The sequence below is a fragment of the Phaseolus vulgaris genome, chromosome 3, assembly GCF_051622355.1.
Source record: "Phaseolus vulgaris cultivar YP4 chromosome 3, ASM5162235v1, whole genome shotgun sequence".
NCBI classification, from domain to species: domain Eukaryota; kingdom Viridiplantae; phylum Streptophyta; class Magnoliopsida; order Fabales; family Fabaceae; genus Phaseolus; species Phaseolus vulgaris.
Window position 1 is genome coordinate 21,490,088 of NC_143500.1, and position 26,562 is coordinate 21,516,649.

Below are 26,562 nucleotides of genomic sequence, written 5' to 3' on the forward strand. Positions count from 1 at the left end.
TTCCTAATTGGTGACCACAAAACTACAAGCCGGCACCAGCTAATTAACCTCACAAAATTTCTTCTTCATCCCCCACATTGCACCACAACCCTTATAATATGCATTGCACCAAGAACTTCTATGTCAATTTGTCAACGCAACCTTTCTTCCTATTTGTTTTATTCTTACAACTAGTCTGCACATACTTCTAAAACCCCATCACATCAAGACTTTTTGCGATTAAATTTTAATACCAATTATGAGAACAAATATTTTATCAAAACACAAATTTACTTTCAAAAACTTCTTTGTAATCATTTTTTTTATTTAAAAAGTCTAACAAAATATTAAAAAAAAATCTAGCATTGTAAACTCTATTATGTTACATAGCTGTAACATCTATAAAACAAATTATAGTATTAAATGAGTAAAATATTATAAAATCCAAATATTTGGTATGTTTTATTGATAATCTACAAAAAGGGCAGATAAAGTAAAATCATTCTCAAAGTTAGTATAATGATGTACTCAATAACTTTTTACCGTTAATTTTTAAAGTTTCCTTCAAGTATACCATGTTTAATATACTGTGTTGTGTTATTACTTTACTAATTTTACCTGGTGATGTGGTTTTTAAATTAAGTATAAGTGAATAAATAATCTAGTATGTCTATGTTTGTCTAAATTATATAAAACTTTATTTATTTCTTATAACAGTATTTTGAGAATGCTATTTTATTAAATATTCAAGTATAATTTTAAGTCCTAGTATAAATTAAGAAAGTTGAGTAATATATAAGAAAAAATATTCACAAATTTATTATGTTAAACTTTTTGGTAGGAAGTGTCATCAAGTTTAATACATGGATTCATACAATTTTAATTTGAATAAGTTTGAGTATTGATCAGAGAAAATAATGACTATATTTTAAAATAATCACATAACTAATAAATTATTTTGTTGTAATAATAAGATGAGAGATAAGAATATATAAGGTATTAAATTTTAATTATTGATATGATTTTATTTTAATAGCAAAGTTATTAAGTGCAGAATGTATCTTGTATCATTAATCACGTGTCTTATGATGCCATCGATATATTGGAACATACTAATGCACATCACAAAATAGGATAAAATCACATACTAATTAATGTCATCAATATTGTCTTCCCGTTTATTTATTTAACCTTAACAATTTGCGTGTTAATGAGTTAGAAATTTTAATTAATTTATTTACTTACTATACTTTCATACATATGGAGAATTGTAATTTTAAATTTATTATATATATACTATCACTACAAGAAAATCATGAAATAAAAATCAATTTTTAAACACCAAAATAATTAGTTGTAATAGTAACTAAATTAGAGACTATTTTAGAAACTAAAAAAAAATGGTTTATAAATGGGTTTCTATTATTGTTAAATAGTTTCTAAATTAGTATCTAATTAGCAACCAAGGTTTTAACTACCAATTATTTAGTTTCTAAATTTGTTCTCTAAACTATTTAATAATAATAGAAACTAATTTAAAAACCATTTTTTTTTTAATTTCTAAAATGATCTCTAATTTAGTTACTATTGTAACTAATTATTTTGGTATCTAAAAATTGATTTTTATTTCATGTTTTTCTTTTTCTTGTATTGTATTTGCATGTAATAGTAACTCGATTTCAATTTTCAAAAGTCATATTTCAAAACAAGTGCTACTTAATCACTTTCTTTAACAAAAACCTAAAATTGAATATTTTAACTCCTCTCAAGTACAAAATAATGTTTGATTCCATTTTTGTATAAAGACAACTCATAAACACAAAATAAGTAAACATAAATACTGAATCAGGTAAAGTTTTGATAAATAAATAAAAATTAAAATTATAAATTAGAAAATTAAGGCAATTTAAACTTTATATTTCTATAAACAATTCAAGTTTAACTGTTTGTGTTTCATTAAATAAAAAATTTGCACAGTTCAAATTTAAGTTTGAAATGTTAATTCAAGTTTATTAAACTTATATGTACGTAGATAATGATTTTCTACTTTAAATTAGTATTAAACTTATATACGAAGATAATGATTACCCGTACGTCCTTAATTATCATTTTGAAATTGTTAATAAACACTTTTTTTTAATGAAAATCCTTTTTTTTAACAAATCAACTCTAGTTTAATAGACAATTTCAAAATAAGAAATTATTACACGTATAAAAAATAACTTTAGGATTTTTTGTATACAAAAAAAGTGAATCGGATTATAAATAAATAAAATTAGTTAAATTTAAATTTGGTACTGATACACAAATCAAGTAAATTTTTAAATTTAATTCAGTTGGCAATGTCCTTTTTCTTTTTCTATTTTTTTTCTCATTAGTCAAAGTTTAACTTTGAAGTACTACGAACTTGATTGATTAGTTACTGTGTTAACTAATAAGTTATTACTTTTAAAGAAGTAAAAAATTTAATTCGAAAGTTTATATATTAATAAGTCCCCTCGCCTTTTTGAAAATGTTACAAAACAAATTAAATATGCTTAGCTCAATATAAATTCTCTTATATTATGAATTTGTATTAACACTGAATTTAAAAGAACATTTTTATGAACTACTGGTTATGTTTGACAGACATAATTGATTAACTAACTTAAAGCTTATGTTTATAAGTTATAAACTAGTTTTTTTAGGTAATTTATACACTTGTTTAAAACTTATGAATTGCTAGACGAAAGTTTACGAGATAACTTACTAAATTATATATGTAGAAAAATCATAAGATGACATTATATATATATATATATAGCTTGCGTTTTATTTTATAAAACAGTGTAATTATTGGTAATTATTATTTTACACTTTTTGTTGATCCTATATTGTTTTAAATATTTATCCTAAAAAAAATTGAATCCATTAGAAATTAATGTTGATGGGGCTTTTAAAATAATTAGAGTATAAAACTTATCATGGATAATGTGTTGTGATTAAATGATGGTATAAAAGTGTTTTATTAGTTAACTTCCATATGTAATTAATCCTTGTGGAAGATGAAGTTGAAAGTTGAATGACATTTCCATGGTATTATAATTTGATGAGACTTACAAGATTCATGTGGTGCACGTGAACTGCCAATGTACGGGCGGGAAAAGAACCAATCAACCCAGTAACCCAAATCAACCCTTCAATATACTCAAGAATTTGCATGGAACATATCCCACTGCTATAACAACCCAACCATTTTACCTTTCTTTCTTTTTACATAAAAAACACACTTTCTAATACATAAGTCATCCTTAGTTCTTTATATACTATTATTATTCTTATATATATATATATATATATATATATATATAGATAGATAGAGAGAGAGAGAGAGAGATATGATAAAAATAGTTATAGTGAATGTAAAGTTTTAGTTAAAAACAGTTGAAGTTTAGAGCTAAAATATATAATGTATGGGAAAGAGACAGAAAAGAGGAGAGAGAAGAGAGCACACGAGTGTTTAAAAAAAAGAAGATATTTAGGGTAAAAGAGAGAGGAGTGTTTTAGGTGAGATATATGATATGGTGAGAGAAAGTTAGGTTAATATATTTGGGTGAAGGTTGAAAAAAAGAGAAGATGGAAGGGTTATAAGGATATAAGAATTAAGATTTGTGGTGTGGTGTGGTGTGGTGTGTTGTGTTGTGTAGGAGATGGAAGAAAGGTCCAAGGGCACCGCTTTGGGGCTGTAGCCACCCTGTCTTGTTTTTGAAAAGTCGTTTTCTCATCTTAAAAACACCTCAGCGTATACCCTCTTCGCATGTAGGCCCTCCTTGAAAGCTATGTAGATGTTTCTATTAACTCTTCTCCTTTTCTTTTTCTTTTATCTATTTAAATTAATTGGGTTCATTTTTCTAGAGTGAGAAAAGAAAAGAAAAGAAAAGTTAATTGAGTATGTCATTTGCATATACATAGTAGTAGTGATGTTAACCATCAATCTCTTATCTTTGCCTAACACTGGTGTACCACCAAATTCGTACAAATATTACTTGTGTGAGTATAAAGAGGTGAGGCCAAAGCAAAGTGTAGTCGTAGCCCCTGTCTGAGTCTCAGTCTCAGATTAACTACTTGTTAGTTACTTACTTGCATAGATACATAGGCAGAGTGAATGGCAATTGCAGCCGCAAACTCATCACCCACCATGAGTCTCACCCATAGCCAGAGCCAGGAGGACGTCACCACCGCCTCCACCACCAACGACAACAACAATAATAACAACAACGATAACAAGCCTGATGATCACGAGCATGACATGGTTATGCCCGGTTTTCGCTTCCACCCAACTGAAGAAGAGCTCGTGGAATTCTACCTTCGCCGTAAGGTGGAGGGAAAGCGTTTCAACGTTGAGCTTATTACTTTCCTCGATCTTTATCGCTATGACCCTTGGGAGCTTCCTGGTATATATATATATATATATATGCTCACTTACGCATATATTAAAGTTTAGCTTCCCTTTTCCTCAAGCAATTCTGGGAACTAACTCCCCCTTTTTTCTGCCATCTCCCACTATTTTTTTTTATATATATATCATTCCTTTTTCCTAGACGCTAGCTTTTTCCGCTTCCATATACTAACATACACACACATGTATATACATATAGTTCCGGCAGATACATATATCATGTGCAATTTTGTCGCATGTTTGTTATTTAATTCAATTCAGAGATGTGTATTGTGTTTATGGATCTTCCAATTTTGATGAAGTGAGTGTGTGTGTGTGTGTGATGAGCAGCCTTGGCGGCTATTGGTGAGAAAGAGTGGTACTTCTATGTGCCGAGAGATAGAAAGTATCGCAACGGTGATCGTCCCAATCGTGTCACTACCTCTGGGTATTGGAAGGCAACAGGAGCTGATAGGATGATCCGAACCGAGAATTTTCGCTCCATCGGCCTTAAGAAAACCCTAGTTTTCTATTCTGGCAAAGCTCCCAAAGGGATACGAACTAGTTGGATTATGAACGAGTATCGCTTGCCGCAACACGAAACCGAACGATATCAAAAGGTACCACATACCACATATGTATGTATTTGCAATAATCGTTCCACTTGCTGCTTCTTCTTTTTCTTTCCTGATATTGTCTAGGAAAAGTCTCCGGGTCTTACTTTTGGTTTATAATTATTCAACCCTAGTTCGTTTTAAACCTAAAGTGAATATCTTGGTTTTGGGTTTGAGATCGTTTTTATTGGCTACACTTTATATCTCTGGTGCTGCTAGAGATTCTTCGCCTCCGAAATCAAAGCTAGATTCGAAGCTATAGCACACCAAAATGCTATAGCACCGTGAAACTTGCATCCACTAATGGTCTAAAGTCAATACTCGACCAAGATCGAGAAGCTGAGAGGTGAACAATTAATGAATACGTGATAGAAGGAGGGATTGAAAATTTAAAATAAAAATGTTGGCAGAAAATCAAAACAACCAGCACCGTTTGTCATTAATTCACTTTCTATATCCTTTTCTCTCGCACACATTTATGACTGCATGCATGAATTTTGAAGTCTTATCATAAATTCATTTCGTGCATCCCTCCGTACTGGTACAGAGTTTTTTCTCAAAGTTTGTTCAGCCATTTCTTTTCATCAAAGTCTCTTCATCGAATGCTTAACTATCGAATGTTGAAATGGTTTTGTTTTTTCTATTTCCAGGCTGAGATATCGCTTTGCCGCGTGTACAAGAGAGCTGGAGTAGAGGATCATCCCTCCCTCCCTCGCTGTCTCCCAACAAGGCCATCTTCGTCAAGGGCTTCTTCACACTCCGAAACTAAGAAGCACAACGAGATGGTTCATCACAACATGGGATTTGTGGGACAATCGAAGCCAACTGAACACATAGTTGACAAAATGAATGAAACGGAAGCAAGCAGTGATGTCAACACGGCTCTTGGGCTTTCCAAATACAATGCTTACCGTGCTGCAATGGGTGCACTCAGCACCACAATGGCACTTCCAGTTGTTCAAATGGACGAGGAAGCTCTGCTGATGATGCAGCATCAGCAGCAGTCTAAGCAAGCAGCAGCACATGCAGGTGCTCCTGGTATTGGCACAATCTTCCCTGCTGGGCCTTCTAGTTCCAATAACAATGGAGTTGTGAACATGGATGATCTGAATAGGCTAATGAGTTACCAGCAGCAGTACTACAATGTTCAAAGCCATCCCAATCAGTTCTCTACTTTGCTGATGCAACCATCACCAGTAGTGTCTCTCAGCTCGCTACCAAATCCACTTCCAACCACCTTCTCTGACCGACTGTGGGAGTGGAATCCAATCCCCGAGCCACCAAATCAAGAGTACAGCAACATGTCCTTCAAGTAATGACTTATCGATATTATATCTGTGAACTGCACATACATATATATATATAGAGAGAGAGAGGGAGATAGAGACACTTATCTGTGCTAATTTCTACTATCAACTTTATCTAGGTTGTTCTCGTTACTCTAATTAATCCCGTGTCTTAATTATCTTAGATTTCAATAACATAATTGTATGACACATTCTCATCAATCACCAATATATGTATTTGTCTGTAGCACTTTTAGGGTTTTATAGTTTTAAGCCCTTTTCATTATTCTTGTTTATATATGCGCTCTTGATTGTGCATTTTGAAGTTACAAATTTTGTGTTAAATGCTGGCGTCTTCCTACTGGGTAGATGGATAGGCAGGGTAGCGTTTCTTCCAGATTTTTCATAAAACGAAACTGTATACATGCCACCTCTGTTATAAAGTAATTAAGTTTGGCATTCTCATTATTAAATTCAAAACACAAAGCTATAAGATTATTTTTACATATATAGTTAGGTTTTAGGTCCAAACAAAACTAAACCCAATGTAGAAATGATATACCAAATTAAAGAATTTCAGCCTCAATTTTCAGCTTATTTAATGTAGAGAAACATAACATATATGTGTGCTTTTAGGGTTACAAATTTATATAAGATGCGGGCTTTGGCCACAGTAAGTCAAAAGCCACAGTTAATAATAGGGTAATTTTAGAATAAGAAAAATGACCATTTAGACTTCAAGAATACACTTTGAAATGTAACTAGAGAGTAATAAGCAAAAGAGAGAGAAAATTTGAATATGAATCTTATAAGAAAATCAAATAACAGATTCTTATATTAGGTCAAGCTTTCCAGAATAAATTACACAGATATGGATATTAATGTGTTTTAGAGAAATCTGAGAAGTTGTCCAATCAAGTTTATTATTTTATTTTTCAGACCTTAATGTTTATGATCATCTTCCATGTTTATTTTTGTCATTTTTCATCAAACATCACTTATTACATTTTTTTATTCTTTACATTTCTATTCTTTTTTTTAAAAAAAATCATTATTTTTATTTTTATGCGATATATATATATATATATAAGTTTAAAGTTGTAATTTTATTTTGGTAAAAATTGTTTTATATATAGAAAAAGTTAACAATTAGAAATTGCTCGTGGAATGGGTTAAGAAAGAAGCCAAAATAGTGGTCAAATAACACATATATCGACTAAAACACTTGTAAAGAAATTCATATAATTATCAATCCTCTCATTCATATAACTAATTATTAGGTAAGTATGCTTTCTTTTCAGAAAAAAAAATCATTGTTGTTTTCGAATTTCTAATATTTCCTGGTCGAGCATTCAACAATACTATGCTACTCCTAAGTGGAAAATCTTCCAGATTTTTGGACTTTTATTTGAAGAATATATATATATATATATATATATATATATATATATATATATATATATATATATAAAGATTAATTCCCGCACTTCTTTCTATCAATCTCTTAAGAATGTATTTACATGCTTTTAAAGAATGAATTAATTGTATATTTTTGTTATTAATTATATCCTAATAACTTGTCTCTCCGCTTAGCATTATGATTTTATGATACATTGCATAATTAGTGTTACGCATTTTGGCAAAACATATAATCCTTATTTAAATACAAATACATCTGTCTTATTAATCACTTCATATCATATTCATATATGTTCACATGTAAAGCTTTTGTTTTATTGATATCAATATTTACTCCTACACTTTGAATGTGATGCATGAAAATGTATAGATTCATATATTTTCTAAAAAGTTATTCTGGAATTCAGATATACGTGTTACATGAATTTACTTTAATATATATATTTTTTTTATCTGTGTAATTTATATACTAATACAAGCTCGTGTAAGAACTTCATTTGCAAGTGAAGTATATGCTTGATTCTATAAACTATATATATTGATATGCATGCTTCGTATATAAAATAGTTTATATAATATAATTATGCCTTCTTCCAAATAATTAAAATCATCAATAAATTAAATATGAAATTTATAGTATCTACGAACATGCAATAAAAATTAACACAAATGCTTTAAAGTTGTTTAGTAATTATACAAATAGTTTTTCACTTCAGATATACATTTCTAAACACAGTATCGGGTTTTTAGCGAGGTAAACTTAACTCTTCCAATAGTTTGTAATAAAAATATATTTACTGAATGTTTTAATTAAAAAATAGTAATTTAATCAGTTGTTTTTTATTTGTGTATACCAATGTGATAGTTCTAAGCGAAGTTTCTATCATGTTGATATATAAGTTTGAAGATATTCATTTAATTAAATTAACATGATTTTCAATTGAACAGAAAATAATGTATATTTACTATTCATTTAATTTGAAAATATATGTTTATTTCAATATATATAAACTAAAATTATAAAATTAAAATTTTAATTATTTATGATTTGCATAAGAGATTTTTTTATTGAAATTTTTTATATTCTCTATGTATTATTAAAAAATTGGCAAAATTAACATTATTACGGTTTTTAAAATTTAATTGTGATTATATAAATAAATAAAACTTGTTCCAATAGAAAAGGTAGTATTTATTTATTTATTTTGATTAAAAAAAATATATATTAAAGGTAAAAACGTTGTTGGTATAAAAAATTAGCCATGCAGATTGGCATAAACACTTAATGGTATTGATTTCCAATTTATTAGCATGCCGCATTCCTTTACTTCCTTGTTGAGCTTATAACCAAAAGTTTGACCCACTGAAAAAAATTAAATGAACATTAGATTACTCAGTATCAATGTTATCTAAACGAATAATGTATCACATTATAGAAATTTTGTTATAGTATATCAAATTAACTTATGCTATGAATATATTAAATAATAGTGTATTTATATATATATTATACAATCTATATATAAAGTCATGATGATTATATGATTTTTTTAAAATTTCTTGGTGATGGAAGATACATTTTTAATGTCATATTTTGATGATAATTCCTTAAGTGGTTCTAGTTTATATCAATATTTTGTAGAAAAAAAAAAGACTAGAAAAATATTTTTAAAAAAGGGGGTTGGTTCTGGAATACATCTGCATTCTCTTAATTTTTATTCTCGCATATAAAAATAACTAAAGGCGACATAATAATTAAGAAGAAAGCAAATAAAAGCTGTATAAATACATGACTCCGTATAAATGAAAAGAATTATATTTAAGGATAATTTTAAGAAAAGATTTATATGTAATATTAAAAAGGAAAAAAGGAAAAAGTGAATTGAATAAGAAGTATGTAATGACAGGAATGGAGTTTAGGTGTGGTGTGTGGTCACAGCCTGGCAGTGTTTCCCGTGAACAAAATAAAGGACAACCCACTTTTCTTTTCTTTTTTCTTTTCTTTTCTTTTCTTTTCTTAAGCGACACCTTATTAGCTTTCTCTTCTTCTCACTGTAGTGTGCAACTATTATATGTCACTATATTTTTAATTTGGATTTTGAAATAAATTAGAATCCAGAATCATAAGGCTTCATGCGTTTGCTGATCAAAAAAATAAGGCTTCATGCGTTGAAATTGGGTTCGTATATGGTCACAACCATCAATTTTCATTCGGTCCATTTTTCTAAAATGGCCCATGCTGAAGAAAAAAATTGCTGAAGCCAGAATTGGTGGACCAAGATTTGATATTTGATGCACATTAGAATGAAAAATTCATCCTACACCCAACTTTTTTCAACCTTCATCCTATACACTTTTAAATTTCCAAAAATTACACTTGATTGTGGATATGAAAATCTGGAATAAAAAAATTATATTGAAAAGGAAAATTCTTAATAGATTATTGTGTTCTACAAATGAAATTCAGAATTAAATTCGAAAATCAAAATCTCATTTTGGAAGCAATGTAGGGACGGGCCGTGCGGATTGGCTCACAGTCCATTATGAAAAACGCATGACAGACTTATTATTTTGGCCCGCTAACCAACTTAAGCTTGTCCCTCATAATCTACAATTTGTGTGGGTCAAGGATGGGACAACCTCCATAATAGTAAAAAGAGTATTTCTTCCTACACCTCTCAAATATTTTGGAATTTTTTTTTCTCTTCTAAATTTTCATTTCTAGAATTGAATTTTATGTTATGAAAATTAAATTTCGAAATTGATGAGGTGTAAGAAGAAATTTGATAGGATGCAAGAAGAAATACCTTAATAAAAATATTGTCTCCTTTAACTTTTATTTTCTATATATATAACAAGTGAATTAATATATTTTTATTTTTGATAAAATTTAATTTTTATGTAGGCTGGCCTGTAAACTCGCAATTCATCTCTTATATGGGACGAGTCAATAGATTGGGTCTGCATTACTTAAGTGGGCCGAGTCAATACGTGACAAACCAATATACATGGGGTAAACTAACCCACATTGTCATTCCTAAAAGAAAATTTCCAAAATGCAAAAAAATATATTTCAGAAAATAAATTTTGAAAATGTATTTCAAAAAAAGGATTTAAGAGTCCAGAAAAAATGTTCTGAAAATTCAAATCCAGAAATGTATTCCAGAAAAATTATTTCAAAATGTAATTTTATCCACACCCCTTTTATTTAAGGATATTTTTGTCATTTTATATAAAAATTGAGTGCAAATTCAAATAGAAATAAAATAATAACAAAAATGTGTGTTTCTTAGTCCAAACATAGCATTTTAATTAAAAGTATAAATTTCTTGAATATTAGATTAATGTATTGATTGAGTGAAAGATGTGTGAAGAAAACACAACTCCTATTATAAATGATATAAAAAATTTCGTCTTAAACATCCAAGTAAGATGTGTTAGAGAAATATATTGTTCCAAATAACCTTATCCATAAATAACAGGTTTTGTTACTCATTCACCCAAGATAAATATATTACTTTATCTTACGGAAAAGTAAATTTGGCTAAATGTCTTAAATAATATTTAATGTATTATGATGCATTTTTTTACATTTCACATAAAATTTTCAATATCTCTTTTTTTTTCGAATGGGGTGGGCCCAGAAAACTATTGAGATCACTCTTCTCTTTCCTCGATCAATAGATCTTATCGTACTTAGTTTTCCTTCTTGCAAGCCCTTTCCTCCTCTCTACTCATTTCACCTATCGATCTTCTCGTAACCCAAACTCGGATAGTACCTGCAGAAGATACTCTAACGCTTAAGTCAGTTTAGTATTCGACACTCTCGGTTGTCAGAGCACTATATATGATGACGTACCTGGATCTTGGAATTTGTGTTATTTATATTATTTTAGTGGACCTTTCTTATTAGGGAATTGGACCATGTTTAAGTATACATTACCTAGTTCTTAATCATGGATTAACTTCACTGACTCTGGTTAAGCGTAATTGGATTCGTGTTGTCGGTCGGCTCATTGATGGGGACTTAGTCATCGGTCGACCCAATGATGAAGACCGAGACATGATCAATCGTACGACCTTTACCGGTAATTTTTTAATTATTATATCTTATACAGGCCAGACCTCGGTCATCAGCTTGAGAGAAAGACATCGGACATCGGACATCGGTGGACTGATAGTAACGGTGGGCCACGTAAGCTAGATCCCACAAACAGTATAAATTAACATGAAGTTAACATCCAGATCCCAGATAAAGACCCAAGTCACGAGAGGATCATGCATGGGGTGTGTATGGTACATTCGGGTACGACACAAGCAAGTGTTCCTTGGAGGCGCTAAGGCCGGTTAGGGTTAGGGTTTCCAGGGGAAGACTGCATGCATGGCACGTGAACACTTAGGGCACCCACAAAACAAATGATGCCGCAACGCTGGTACACGAATAGGTACCTTCGCGGCTACGCTATTAGGTCTTTGCACTCCAAAAAAGGGAAGTCCTATGCGCCAGATTACGCTAAGATTGTGTGATAGCGGTGCAAGGACATTCTCCCAGGAACCCTAAGCCCACTAAGAGACGTTGGAGCATCGCAGAAGTAACCCTAGTTACAACCTATAAATAGGGTGGTATGAACCCTAGCAAGGTACGTCGTTTCTAAGACTGAAACTGCTTTACACACATTATTGTTCCTCTAGTCCTTACTGACTTGAGCGTCAGAGTGTAAACGACCGTTAAGGCGCCCTTTTGTCTTTGCAAGAAAGCGTTCTTCAACCCAAGGAAGTTTTCTCTCAAGAGGAGACAGGCGGACCCTGAAGCTGTCGTTCGAGTCTACCGGTAATCGAGTCAACCAGCAAAAACATATCTTTTAGGAAGATTAAAAATACAACAGAAATATATGAAAAAGCATAAAGTATTTGATACAAGTTTATTATTTAGTTTTTTAGATCTCACGAGTCAACTTCATTCATTATCATAAACTTTTTAACTATTTATTTCTCTTAGTTGTAAAGCACACGAGATTCAATTGCTTGATATCCAACTATGTCTATTTTGTCTACTAACTTCTTTCTTCTTTCGTCAAGAATGTCTTGGAAACAAAGAGAATGAAAGACTCCAAAATCAATATTCATCAAGTAATTTCATCTTTAATGTTTTGGTTCATGTATTTAGCAAGTAGAGTATTATACTTGCAATTTCACCCTATAATGAATGGGAGTGATATTTTTCTCCTCCATGTTTCTAGTCATGTCAATTATTGCTTTATTTCTCCTATAGCTTAGTCCATCATGTTAGGAGTGTATGATATTGTTACTTAATGCAAAATGCCATGTTTTTCACACTATGATTCGAAAATCTATGATATATATTCTCCACTTTTATTTGTTCTTAACATCTCAAAAACCTTTGACGTATACCCACCTCCATGTCTCTCATCTTTAAATAAAAGCTTTAATGTTAGGTATTATTATGTAACTTGACATATTAGCTATGTTGACACCTTAAGTAACAATAATCATTTGCCATCACATGAAAAAAAATATTACTAAAAAAGAAAAAAAATACAAAAATATGGAGGGACTAGACCAAAACTCATATGTTAACAAAAACGATACATAGGTAGACTATCTATTCATAAAGAATTTTAAGAACAGATTAGATGTTAGCCTATTATAGCAATGAAAAGATTCTCCATGAATAAATCCTAAATTAGTCAACTTATCAACACATGTATTTTCTTCACGAAAAATATGAGTAACTCTAAACTTGATTTCCCACAGTAATTAAGACAAGTATTTATCGATTATGAAACATCCAAGGAACATTAGTCCTAGCAAAAAACGTAGCACAAACCAAAGCAGAATCACATTCTAGCCAGACATTAGTAAGTCCCATCTTTTGAGCTTCCTCCATAGCATGTATAACCCCATAAAACTCAGCAACCAGAGCAATCTGAACTTCAAGAAACGCAGAGAAAGCTCCAGTAAATTCTCCCATACTCCCATGAAAAATACTTCCACGAGTAGCAAGACCAGGGTATCCCCTAGCAGTCCCATCAGTGTTAATTTTAACCCAGCCTGGTGAAACTCCCATCTAACATGAAGAGGACGAAGAACTTTAATAGTACGAGTATTAATACCAAAAAAATTGATCTCGTTGAAATCCAACATATCATTCTTCATTGAAGCTTTAAATGAATTTCCCACTAGACGAGTTAAACCTTTAATAACGAAAATAGCCAAAGAAACCTCAATCTTATCCTGAAAATGAGCATAATTCCTCATACGCCATATCATCTAAATAGAAAAAGTTAGCACAACAAGCTTAATCAATTTCACCAAAGGACTACCATCACTCTTGATAAAAGAGAGGAGATCATCCTTATTAGAGAAATGAGAAGTAGGACAAATCTGTCGAACCCAACTCCAAATACGCAAAACATTAGAACATTCAAAAAAATAAATGTTGAATAGATTCCCCGTACTTTTCACAAAACGTACTCATAGAACAAATATGCAGACCTTTATTTTGAATATGCTGATTTGTAGGAAGCCGTCCATGAAAAATTTTCCAAAGGACAAGAGTTTTGGAAGGCGGAAGATATGAAGAACAAATAAATTTACCCCAACTATAGGGAACTTCTGGATCCAATAAAAAAGAAAAGTCTTAGCCGATTTAAGAGTGAAATGACCAAACTCATCTAGAATCCAATTAGGAATATCCCGTTTCGCCCTAACCATGATATGACTAAAAAGATGAGGCATCTAGTGTAAAGACAGTGAAATATTCCAATTATCACCTGTCCAAAATTGAGAGACTGTATCCAGAATGCTAGCACCATAAGATAATCGTACAATATTCTCTAAAGAATTAGTACCACACCATTTATCATTCCAGAAATTAATAAAAGAACTTGTACCAACAGTCCAAGAAGTATAATAAAGTATAGTAGAATAAAATTGTTTAATTTCAAGCCAAAAAGACGAGGATTTATAAACCATTTAAAACTCGTATTTTGATTTAAGAACCCTTGCTTTCGAGAGGAAAGAGAAATTTGTTGTCAATATCTTATTACACTTCATTCTTGACACAAATAACACATTTTTAAATGTTTTCTTGTCTTTCTTTCTCTATGTCACTATGTATCCCTTGCATTCAATTATTCAATTGACAAGATTATACTAAACCACAAGTATGATGCTTTTCCGGTTACTTCATCAAAGTCACTTTATATGACGAATCATATAATTTTGAATCACCAATATCTAGATACCAATTTTTGAGTGAAAAGTTTCATCATTGATTACAATAAACGTAATTGTAACATCCTTATCTCGAACTACACTTATATTCTCTTCAATATTATTGGTATGTTTAGTATTTAGAGGCATAATGATCCTACTTATCATAATTATAATAATACATTTTTCTTTCACATTTTCTTTTATTTCTTCAATGGTTGTTTATATTCCTTCCTCCATTTTTATGAGGATTCAGATTTATCTTCAATTTTGTTTCTTTCTTTGTTCTATGACTAATTTTCCATTTATCCTTCTTTCAATCTTTCTTGTGAAAATCTTCTATAATTTTAAGGTTTGAACTTGTATAACTTGGTATTCTCTTGTGTTATAGCCCTTTCATTAAGTTATGTGCTTCAAGTGTTTGGATTCTGCTATTGTAATAATTACATGATGAAGTTAAGGAGTTAATGTCCTAAAGATCTTCTTCATGATTTTCTAATCCAAATTTGATCAATGACAAGTTTTCATAAAATTCACAGGGAATTACATCACATTGAAGTATATTCTTCAATAGACTCTTGATCAAGCATGCCTGTTAATTCATATTGTTTTATATGGAATTTCAAGTTTATTTTCTTGGTCTTCTCAATTTTCCAATATGCCATGTTTGATGTTTTCTTAGTTATCCACACATTAATGAAAAATACATTTTATTTTGTAATATTTCTTCCTAAATATAACTTATATACATTTGCACGTTTTTCTTCATTAATAATTTCAAGAATTTGTTGAAACTGAATGCTGAATTCAAATCTCACAAGCCATTAAGGAGTGCTAGAAAATGTATTTCATTGGCATTGCTACTTGTCCAAGTTATGATTACTTAAAAAGGTTCTTTGATCCTTTTTGCTTTGGTTTGTAGAGGAAGAAAACTGAAAAGAAAATGGAATTTTTGTATAGTACTTGTTACAGAAAACTACACTCTATGGTATTTTGTTTTTTCCCTTTGATATTTGTATACTTTTTCTTCCTTTGAAGTTCACTTTGGTTTAAAAAAAACTACCCCTTGAATAAATTTAGTTGAAATTATGTTTGAGAATGTGATAAAAGTGTGGAATTTAGGGGAAAGTAGATGCAAGGTAGGAAAAGAAAGTGGTGGGACGTTGGCTTTTGATCGTATTAATTTGAAAGAAAACGATAGAGTTTGGAATGTAATCTGTAATATATAGAAGGTAAAGGGAGAAGTATGATTAAGTTTAGGGGGAAGGTGAATTGATGTAAAAGATAATGTTGATGGGAAGGTTGAAGGAGAAGAGACAGTGAGTGAGGAGAGGAGGGAGATTGCTTTCCAACAGTGCAGAAGCAATTATTGTGTGTTTATTTATAATTAAAAAAGAAATAGAAAAAAGGGGTGATTAGAAGAGTAGTTTAAATGAGGTTGGGGTGGAAGAAGGGAAAGTTGTGAGGAAACAAGTGTGATAAGATGGTGTCCCCGATGTCAACGATTCTGGTGACGGGTGGGGCGGGCTTCATCGGATCCCACACGGTGCTTCAGCTTCTCAAGCAGGGTTTCCGGGTTACCATAATCGACAACCTCGACAACTCCGTCATCGAAGCCGTTCACAGGGTTCGCCGTCTTGTCGGTCCTCACCTTTCCAACAACCTCACCTTCTGCCACGGCGACCTCCGCAATCCCAACGATTTGGAGCCACTCTTCTCCCAGACCAAGTACCTTCCTCTCTCTCTCTCTCTCTCTCTCTCTCTCTCTCCGTTTGCATAATGCATTCTTCCATCGCCGTCAGGTTTGATGCTGTCATCCACTTCGCTGGCCTCAAAGGTGTTGGAGAAAGCGTTGCAAAGCCCCGCCGTTACTACGACAACAATGTGGTGGGCACGATCAACCTTTTTCAGGCAATGGCTAAATTTAACTGCAAAAACATGGTTATTTCCTCCTCCGCCACTGTTTATGGCCAACCTCAACAAGTTCCCTGCGTCGAGGAGGACTTGCATTTACACGCCATGAATCCCTACGGAAGAACCAAGGTACCACACTATACTCTGGTTGAATTTAAGATGAAAGAACTTGGCAGACAGAGTGTGTTTGTGTGTGTGTGTAGCTCTTTGTTGAAGAAATAGCCCGAGACATTGAGAGAGCAGAGGGAGAGTGGAGGATCATTCTGCTGAGGTACTTCAATCCGGTTGGGGCCCACGAGAGTGGCCAGATTGGGGAAGATCCAAGGGGTATCCCCAATAATCTTATGCCTTACATTCATCAGGTTGCTGTTGGTAGATTACCTGAGCTCAAAGTTTATGGTGATGATTATCCCACCAAGGATGGCACCCCGGTTCGTCATTCAATCTCCTTCTTTTTTCTTCACCTTCAAAATTACTTTACCAATAACAGTTTATGACTGTGAATGCAGATCCGGGATTATATACATGTAATGGACTTGGCAGATGGTCACATTGCTGCCCTTCGAAAGCTTTTTGCAACAGACAACATTGGTCCGTCATACCTTTAACAAACCCACTTTCACAATTACTACTTTAAATTTCCTATAACTCACAAACAATTGCTTCACTCATTAGGTTGTACTGCCTATAATTTGGGAACTGGGCGTGGTACATCGGTGCTTGAAATGGTCGCTGCATTTGAAAAAGCTTCCGGCAAGGTCATTATTCATTTTGTATCTTCCTTACTCACTTCACATCACATCACATCATATGATCCATGTAAATGTAGTGTACCTACGCACTCAAATTAACTGTTCTTCCTTTTTCCAGAAAATTTCAATTAAAATGTGTCCCAGGAGACCCGGAGATGCTACTGCTGTATATGCATCCACGGAGAAGGCTGAGAAAGAACTTGGTTGGAAGTAAGTTTTGTATTTCACCTCCAATTACATCATGCTACTTCCTAAAACTATAATTATCCATCAATTTAATCTCTATAGTTGATACTGCTACTTGATTTTGTTTTAATTGATATTACAAAATCAGTCCTGGATTTTATAGTTTTAGTTACCTACCAATTTGATTGATTAATTGATTCACACTAAAAGCAAAATTTGAGATAAAATGTAGTGATTTGAAATTAAAGTTAGGAATGAAATTGGCATGTTCTTGAGAATTAAAATGACTGTGTGTTGGTACAGGGCAAAATACGGTATAGAGGAAATGTGCAGGGACCTATGGAATTGGGCGAGCAAAAATCCATGGGGATACCAGGGGAAACACTAGCTTCATCCCGGACACGTGTGCCTTGTACCAGACTTCCCACTCCTTGTCGTTTTCGGATTCTTCCACTATACCATATCATCTTCACTAATAATATTTCATCTTTCTTTCTTCTGTTGATACAATTGCTTGATTCTTTATACTATCTTAGCCTAAATAATTGTCTGATTTTGATTTCTGATATTGTAGAAAACAGAACTTCTGAGTCATATATGAGAGCCAATTAAATTATTTTCCATGAAACAGTGATCGAATGTCTCTTCAAAAAGATTATTATTATTTTTATTGTTATCACATGCTATCTTGCTACACATTGTTGCTGCACAGACAGCTGTTCCAATTTTCTTAAGAGATTGCTGGCTGGCTATGCTCTGTGCAGCACACGTTGAGATCAATCCATCCATACCAACCATGTGTTTGCTTTGTTCTATCTCAAAACCTTCAATCTTTTTGTAGAAAACGGGAATAGCCAAAATTATATGAAATAACTTGATTTTTTTTTATTCTTTTACTTTTTTCTTAGCGCAGAAATTAATAATATTAATTTCTTAACCAGTGAGTGCAATTTATTTCTGTGGTTTAGTTCAGAAAATAATAGGAAAGGGAAATGCAGATTGGTAGTGTTAGTCTGTCCCTTGTCTTAGAAAGAGTTGTCGGTGGTTTATAATTTTGTATGGATTATGAGGCTAATTTTGTGGTGGTGCGGCCACGTATACATCAAAATCTAATCGTGCCCTCAACACCTAAGAAAAAGGTGTGTGAAAGTGAATGGTGAGTTGTGGAGACAATTAGATTAATGATTGGACTTAAAGTGGTGTTGCATACAATACAAATATAATGTAGTATTTTCACTTCATTCAACAAAATTTTAAAGAAACATGTGATGAAGCGCCCACAAGTATGATTATCATCATTTCTATTAAATGTATAAAGTAGAAATAAAGCGGATCTTGCTCTTCATTTCCTTTTATTTAATATTTAATTAACAAAGAATGCAATTTTACTCACTCGTGATTTCCCCTAAATTAGAACAAAGATATAAAAGAAGAAAATATTATTATTATAATTTTTTGAAAAATTATTTTTTATGCAAGATTTATTATTAAAATGAGATGAAAAAATTATCATAATTAAAATATGGAAAATAAAAAATTATAAAAATCTACTAACTTTAAGTATTATACAAAATGCTAAACATAGAAAAAAAAACAGAAAATAACCTTACAAAATCTAAATATATTTACGAGCAATTAATTCCAATAAATTTATATTTAATAACAAATAAAATATTTCTACTATATTTCTATAATTGTAATTTTTTTGGAAAAGCCTAAATAATGACAAAATATTAATATATGATAATAAAAATAATTATTATAATTATAATTTAAATTATTTTTAGTTACTAAGGAAAAAATATTAACAATTAAAATAGATGAATATATATAATTATTTTCATTGCATAAAAAATAATTTAACTTATTTATTAAATTACATATATTTATATATCTATACCTATATATAAAGGGGATTCCCCTCTTAACTGCTCTTAATTTTTTTCCTATTTTATCCTATATTAATATTTAATTTTATTATTGTATTATGATCATTGTGTCATTTCTTATTCCCCTCTTAACTGCTCTTAATTTTTTTTTCCATCTTATCCTTACTTAATAATTTATTGTATTAATTTATTTTGGTTATTTGGACATTTTATAATTTCAAAAATTAATAAAATATTTTTTTAATTTTTAAAATTTATTTTATTTGTTATTATTTAACTGGAGAGTGGAGATTGATTAGTTACTTTTCTGTTTTAAAAATCTTTTTTTTTGTATTAAATAAAAAATTAAAGATATTTGTAATATTTTGTGGACCACTTTAGCAAGAGAGTAGAGATTTGATACGTTACTTTTCTGATTTAAACTGATATATTTTTTATTAAAATTGATTTAAGAAACAGATTTTATGATTCTCCCCTACACATAACCCACATATCCTACTTTCCATTTTCTCTCTCCTATATAGGTACTTCCCAGGAGATTTCCCATTATAGCTGTTTTTTGGTATACACAATTTTTTCCCAATTATACCCTTATTTAATATATCTCATTTTATTTATTTTTTCATTTTATATGAATTATTTTTTAAGTTTTTAAATTAATATTCAGTTTTTATATGATTCTCACCCTCTTCTCTTAGTTTCTTATTTTAAGACAACAAAGAAAACATATTCTCACACCAAATTTCACATATAAAATAAAATAACCTTTATATTTTTAATCACTCTCTCTAACTCCAATTTTTGCTTTTCAATATCGACTCATCCAAAATTATTTTTGCATGTATGTTACATTTCTATCATCATAAAAATTGAGTAAAAAAGAAAAATGTGGATATAAATCGACTAGTAAATATAAGTGTTATATACAAACAAATGTTAGTTTAATTAACTCAGATGAAAGTTTCTATCTAATAATATTACTCTTAAACTATTAATAGAAATACAAATGTCATTAATTTTTTTTATTAAAGCGTCATTCTTTAACGTTATTACTAGAAAAGAGAGAAATATAACAAAAAGAAGGAAATACAACATAAATACAATATATGCTCTTACCCAATTTTTCATTAATAATATAAATAAAAATGTAATTAATCCTAAAATGAATGACAAAAGAAACAATTATTAAATGTTACTGATACAAAACTGCAACAATTCATTCATGTAATGCCCTGTTCAAAATCATCTACACTTCATGATACACATCACTAGATAATCAAGATCCAAACCATCTATTTGAATTCTAACAGCTATACAAACATATATGATTGTTGTTGCATACACCCAACTCAGCACATTTGAACTTGTGCTCCTCTTAACTGCACATAGTTCAATATTCAGAATCTAGTTTTTGAACTGAGGATAAAATTATTATTAAACTACTCTAAATTCGTTTAAGAAAATTTTGCGGAATGATGGTTATGCCCTTTAATAAGAAGTCAAATTTGTTATTCAGCTAAGATACTTCTCTTGTCCGAGACAATTCTTTCAGCCACCACTCTGCCTACTGAATGACTATTCTTGCTAGTTTCACTGGTATCTTTCTTAGTGACAGAACGTTGCATGATCCGAATAGGAATTCCACCCAAGTCAAAGTCCTCCTTCAAGGACTTGGTTAAGAACCTAATGTCTGTTTGGGAAAGCTGAGTCTTCCCACGCACAAACGCAACAAATGTAGGAGGCCGTGCCTTGACCTGCGTGAAATACTTGACCTTAGGCTGTGCTGCTTGGTCTTTCCAAGAGTGCCTGCTCATAACCTGATTAAAACCAACCCAAAGTGATAGATAAGAAAGCAATTTTACCACCAATTGCATATTTCATTGTTACAAAAGGTGACGATGGAGTAATTGCCTTTTGCAGCCAACGGTTAAGACGAGCTGTAGGTAATCTTGAACACCATTTTTCATATGTATCAATGACCTGGTTCAAGACAGTGCTTCGGCCCCTTCCCTCCAATGCTGAAATGAATACAACTGGAATTCCTGTTATCTGTTGACAATGTCAAAAGTCAATGCTAAATCAAAAAACAAAAAATAAGTTCATTATTCATGCCCTTAAAAAGCTAAGGGGAAAATGGTAAGGACTGTATGATAAGTCGACAGCCTCTCATAGCACTTATCTTCTCCAGTTTGTACTACCATGACCAATTTTGACATCTATGTCAAAGGCATAAACACTAAAAAGCCTGATGTGTGACTGTCCAATTTATTGAACTGCTAGACTTACAGTTGAGCTTATTATTACATGACAGACCTGAGGTATAATTGTCTGAATTTCTTGTGGGACAGCTTCCATAACCTTCTCATAGGATAATGATTTGTGTTTGCCTCTTAGAAGGTCCATCTTGTTCACAATCACAACCAGACCTCGCCCTTCTTCCACTGCCCGTCTGGCTATAACTACTTCGGCATGTTTCATACTTCGTTTTGCATTTACAATCTGGTCAAACAGTATTTTTTTTTCAATTAAAAAAAACTTACTAATTATCAAATAGACAGAGAGATGAGAGGACCAATCTTTTTGATAGATCAAACTTATAAAAGAGGATATTCCGCAAAGATGCATATACTGCACAGGAAATCATGCACCACGTCCATCATAATAGACAGGATAACTTCATATAAGGGGTAGGTCACATAAAAGAAGGAGATGAAATGGGGACACAGAGTGCACCTGTCAGAAAGAAAGCATACTCTATGGAACATTAATATATTTGTACATTTTACCAGTAAACTTTGATCATCTTTGAAAATTTTATCATTTAAGTTCTTCTTTTTTGTATTTGACCTATTCATTAAACATGTAATAACTTGTTAAAATGTAAAAAAAGAAAAAAAACACGTTGCAAAAACAATGTTGCTTTGACATTGTTTCGTTTTCTTAACCTTTTTTGTGACACATATCGGCCTTCTATTACATATTTAATGGATCGATAAAATGCACAAAACTTAAAAATATGAGATGGTAAATATAGAAAAAAAATTCAGTGGTAAAATTCACGAAATATGGATAGTTGAATGATAGAATGTGTAACAAAGCCATAAACCATCAGAAAATATAAGCCGCTAACTTAACATTTTCAACCAATAAATGAATTACCAGAACATATTTGAAAGGTTCAAAGTTGTGTTTATTCATAGAAACATGTGAACAAAAGTGGAAAAATAGACTTCGTGGAATAGCAATTTAACAAGCTAATAAATTGTCTTTATTATATTATAGTTGTATGGCGTTGTCAAATCATATACCTCTTCTGCATCTAGTACCAAAGCAATTATATGAGCCCGGAGTAGACTCTTCCTTGATTGCATAATGCTCAAGGATGCTGCTCCTTTCTCCTGTTTTGTCCTCTGCAACCAACCAGCAGTATCAACCTGAATGACAGCAAAAATGATTATAATTATAAAATATAACTGAAATTTTAATATTAAATATAGACTGCATTTCAGAACAAAAGACATGTACATGTATGCTCACATGCACACATTAAATGGAAAAGATGCATGTGCCCATAGCATCTAACTTGAAGGTCAGAGAAACAAGAACTGTCATGTTTTCCTCTTACAAGCAACATTCCTACTTATATGTCTAATCGCTATCAGTCTCTGTCTTTATCAATACAACCAGAAATCCAGAACCAAGATATTCAAGGGGGATTACCAGATAAATTGTTCTTCCTTGAAATTCAAATTGGGTTCTGATTGCATCCCTTGTTAGACCAGCTTCAGGGCCCACAAGAACACGCTCTTCTTGCAACAATGCATTCAATAAGGTCGATTTACCAACATTAGGACGTCCTACAATGGCTAACTGCAATGGCAGCTTACTTTTGTCAACATCAAGGTTGCTGCTGTCCTCGTCATGGCTATTTTCATGATCACCTTCATCTATATCTATGGTTAGTAACAATTGAATGTGGAATTAAAATAAGTGATTACAAGCAACGCAATGATGAACTTAATGTTTGACAAGTTTAAATTGAATGGTCTTTCCCACCTGTTTGTGACCACAAAAAAACTCACCAACAAATAATTAGTTTAGCAAGCCCTTCCACGTACCCAAAATGATAAAAGTTATCATAAGTGACCAAAAAGTAACCTTGTAGTGATGGTTAATAGTTATCATTCTTTGATTGCCGAATGAAATAAGCTTTTACTTACCATTCAAGACTCGAAGCATATAGTCCTCCAGGAGAGGCCTCAGAGACACATACAACTCATGCATGCCTAGTCCAGTCTCAGCAGATATGGCAATAGGACCCCCAAAACCCAAACGGCAGATTTCATTAGCAGCTGTTGCCAGAGAATCATTGGCATCGAAGAGGGATTCCGATTTATTCATGGCAACAATAGGTTTGATTTGAGGTGCATGTTTTCTTAACCATTTTCCAACCTCCAGATCAAGAGGATGAACTCCAGCTCTGGTGACCAACCAAAGGAACACAAGCAGACCAGCACATATTAGTACTTTGAATCGAGGGAAAGAGATAAATTAAATCTGTCTGACATGTGTAATTCATTCATCCCATTCAAATTGAGGAAAAATAACAACTAAATGCCAACACAACAAGCTGTCTGTCTGACTGACTCCAAGGCAGCGTAAGGGAAGCATGGTATACGCATACAATAGAAAACTGGAAACAAACCTTGCGTCAGTGAGGAAGAGTGCAAAGTTAGACCTCGCCAACACGTTTGCTGTCATAGAAGCAGTTCTGTGGAGGATAGAACCGGAAGAGGCTTCAGCTTCCAAGCCAGCAGAGTCCAAGACCCTGAATCGCAAATCACCCAACTTGGCAATTCCTTCTCGTATGTCACGAGTAACATGATCATCAGGGGTGTTATACACCAGAGCCTCCCTCCTCCGAATCAGACTAAAACCAATAATAATTAACAACTGCCTGGGGGACTATCACTATGACTAAGCAATCATCAAATTGTGTGTGTGTTTGTTTTCAGTGCCTCACCGGTTGAACAATGCAGATTTGCCCACATTAGGTCGCCCTAGAATGACGACAGTGGGGAGGCGATTAATTTGAATTTGAGTGAAATCAAGAGGTGCAGCACGGGTACAAAACCCCCTCACAGTGACCTCCAACGATGGTGCTGCAACTGCAAAGAAAGTGAGGAACTTTGTCTGGTGAAGAGAGTTGATAGTGAAGTTTCATATTGCGAAGTGAAAGGAATAATGAGATGAAGGAAGTTACAAGCGAAGTTGTGGAAAAAAAGGAGCCTCCGGATGCGGGTCATTTGATCCCTCGAGCTAGGCTATGAAAAATGTGAAAGTTTCAAAAGCATTTTAACAAACACGTTGTGGGGCAGTTTACACGACACGGCATTGTGATGAGATTGCTCCCAAGTTTGAGTATTTAGCTTCTCCCTTTTCAAATGTAGAAACAAATATGCATTCCGTTAAATACAAGGAAGAATAAGTGTTATACTCATACATTAAATGCAAAATATACAAAAAGTTTTTATGAAATTAGATTAATTGTTTTTTTAATCCAAATTTCAAATCAATATAGTTTTATTTTCACACTTTAAATTCTTGGGAATATTCAAAACCATATGTAAAATGAAATTATTTTTCTTACAAGCTCACCGCCTTTGTTTTTACAATCTAATACTAGTACACCATTTTTAATTTTGAATAATGTAATTATAGTTTTATTTTACAATTTATTTTACTTATTTACTTCTGAGTTATATTTTATTGGTTTAAAAGAAATCGTTTTTTGTTTTGTTTACATCTATGGGTATGTAGTTTAATTAACTTTGATGCTTGATCATAGTATTTTTCTTATATTTTGAAAATATATTTCTACTAAAAGAAATCGATCTCAATTAAATAAGTAAAAATCATGCAATAAGAAAATGTTGAAAAAAAACAAAGCTTTAAATGTTAACGAAAATCAAGTAAAATGTTTTAAAAAGTTAATTATTTTTTAAATCCATCATATTTTTGTTATTTAATCATTTATTACTTAACATTTTCCTTAAAAACTGATATAATTAATTTATATTTAATCTATATTTACATACAAAGATATTCTTCATTATAACCGTTTTTTTATACATAAATATTTTTTTATTCTACCTTTATTTATCTTATTTTATTAGTATAATGAAGTATTTTGTGATTTCATATGAATATGAATTACTCAAGAAATAAATTGATTTTAATTTTCAATCACCTCTTCACTCTCTTTCAAATAAATATATTCTCTGGTGAAACCATTATTTTTTTTATTTACCATCAAGTCAATCCTAACATTAACGTGAACATCTTTAGACTCTCCGATCCCAAAACTATCAATGGAATAAGAGAAAAAGTTTAAAGAAGAAAAGAGACTTAAACTAAAAAAGAAGAAAAAAGAGGTTGTTTAATCAATTAATCATTTTTCTTTTACATGTTAATTTTTGTTTTTCAATTTTGACTCATCCAAATTTATTTTGTATGTATGTTAAATTTCTATCAACGTAAAATATAATTAAAATAAAATGAGGATACATCGACGTAAATGTTTTTGTGTTTTTGCTAGTAAAAATAATATTAATATTTTTACACTACCAACATTGATTTTATTTAAGATAAATGTCCTATTAAAGTTTTAGTCATTTAATGCAAATCTTTATTAAATTAATAAAAAGTATGTTCAAATAAATTTTATGATAAATACTGTTTATACTTAACAATTGTACATATTTTGAAAGAAGAAATAAGTGGAATAATATGCGTGAGAAAAAGAAACATTTTTAAAAGTCTTTAATAAAACGTAATTAAATATGACAGTTTTTAATATTTTCTAAAAAT

At 31.4% G+C, this 26,562-nt stretch overlaps 3 protein-coding genes across 4 annotated transcripts; 2 read left to right on the plus strand and 1 right to left on the minus strand.

Moving 5' to 3' along the window:
* Nucleotides 1-3,644: 3,644 nt before the first annotated feature.
* On the plus strand, nt 3,645-6,546 carry LOV1 (NAC domain containing protein 35). Its single transcript, XM_068607213.2, has 3 exons — nt 3,645-4,412; nt 4,748-5,016; nt 5,661-6,546. Exons 1-3 carry the CDS (start codon nt 4,124-4,126, stop codon nt 6,324-6,326), a joined length of 1,224 nt encoding a protein of 407 aa, XP_068463314.1. The 5' UTR covers nt 3,645-4,123; the 3' UTR covers nt 6,327-6,546.
* A 9,505-nt stretch (nt 6,547-16,051) lies between these two features.
* LOC137806871 (UDP-glucose 4-epimerase GEPI42) lies at nt 16,052-18,431 on the plus strand. Its single transcript, XM_068607212.2, has 7 exons — nt 16,052-16,679; nt 16,754-16,994; nt 17,069-17,296; nt 17,375-17,456; nt 17,541-17,623; nt 17,736-17,827; nt 18,107-18,431. Exons 1-7 carry the CDS (start codon nt 16,435-16,437, stop codon nt 18,189-18,191), a joined length of 1,056 nt encoding a protein of 351 aa, XP_068463313.1. The 5' UTR covers nt 16,052-16,434; the 3' UTR covers nt 18,192-18,431.
* A 2,457-nt stretch (nt 18,432-20,888) lies between these two features.
* Nucleotides 20,889-25,342, minus strand: LOC137806870 (GTP-binding protein). Of its 2 annotated transcripts, none has more exons than XM_068607211.2 (9): nt 24,956-25,342; nt 24,716-24,860; nt 24,398-24,622; nt 23,913-24,172; nt 23,413-23,639; nt 23,001-23,126; nt 22,006-22,191; nt 21,604-21,741; nt 20,889-21,509 (listed from the first exon to the last, which is right to left on the minus strand). In XM_068607211.2, the coding sequence occupies exons 1-9, from the start codon at nt 24,996-24,998 to the stop codon at nt 21,201-21,203; spliced, it is 1,659 nt and encodes a 552-aa protein (XP_068463312.1). In that variant the 5' UTR covers nt 24,999-25,342; the 3' UTR covers nt 20,889-21,200. The 2 variants fall into 2 exon arrangements, with proteins under 2 accessions (XP_068463312.1, XP_068463311.1); XM_068607210.2 differs by having other exon boundaries at nt 23,413-23,645; nt 24,956-25,168.
* Nucleotides 25,343-26,562: the final 1,220 nt, after the last annotated feature.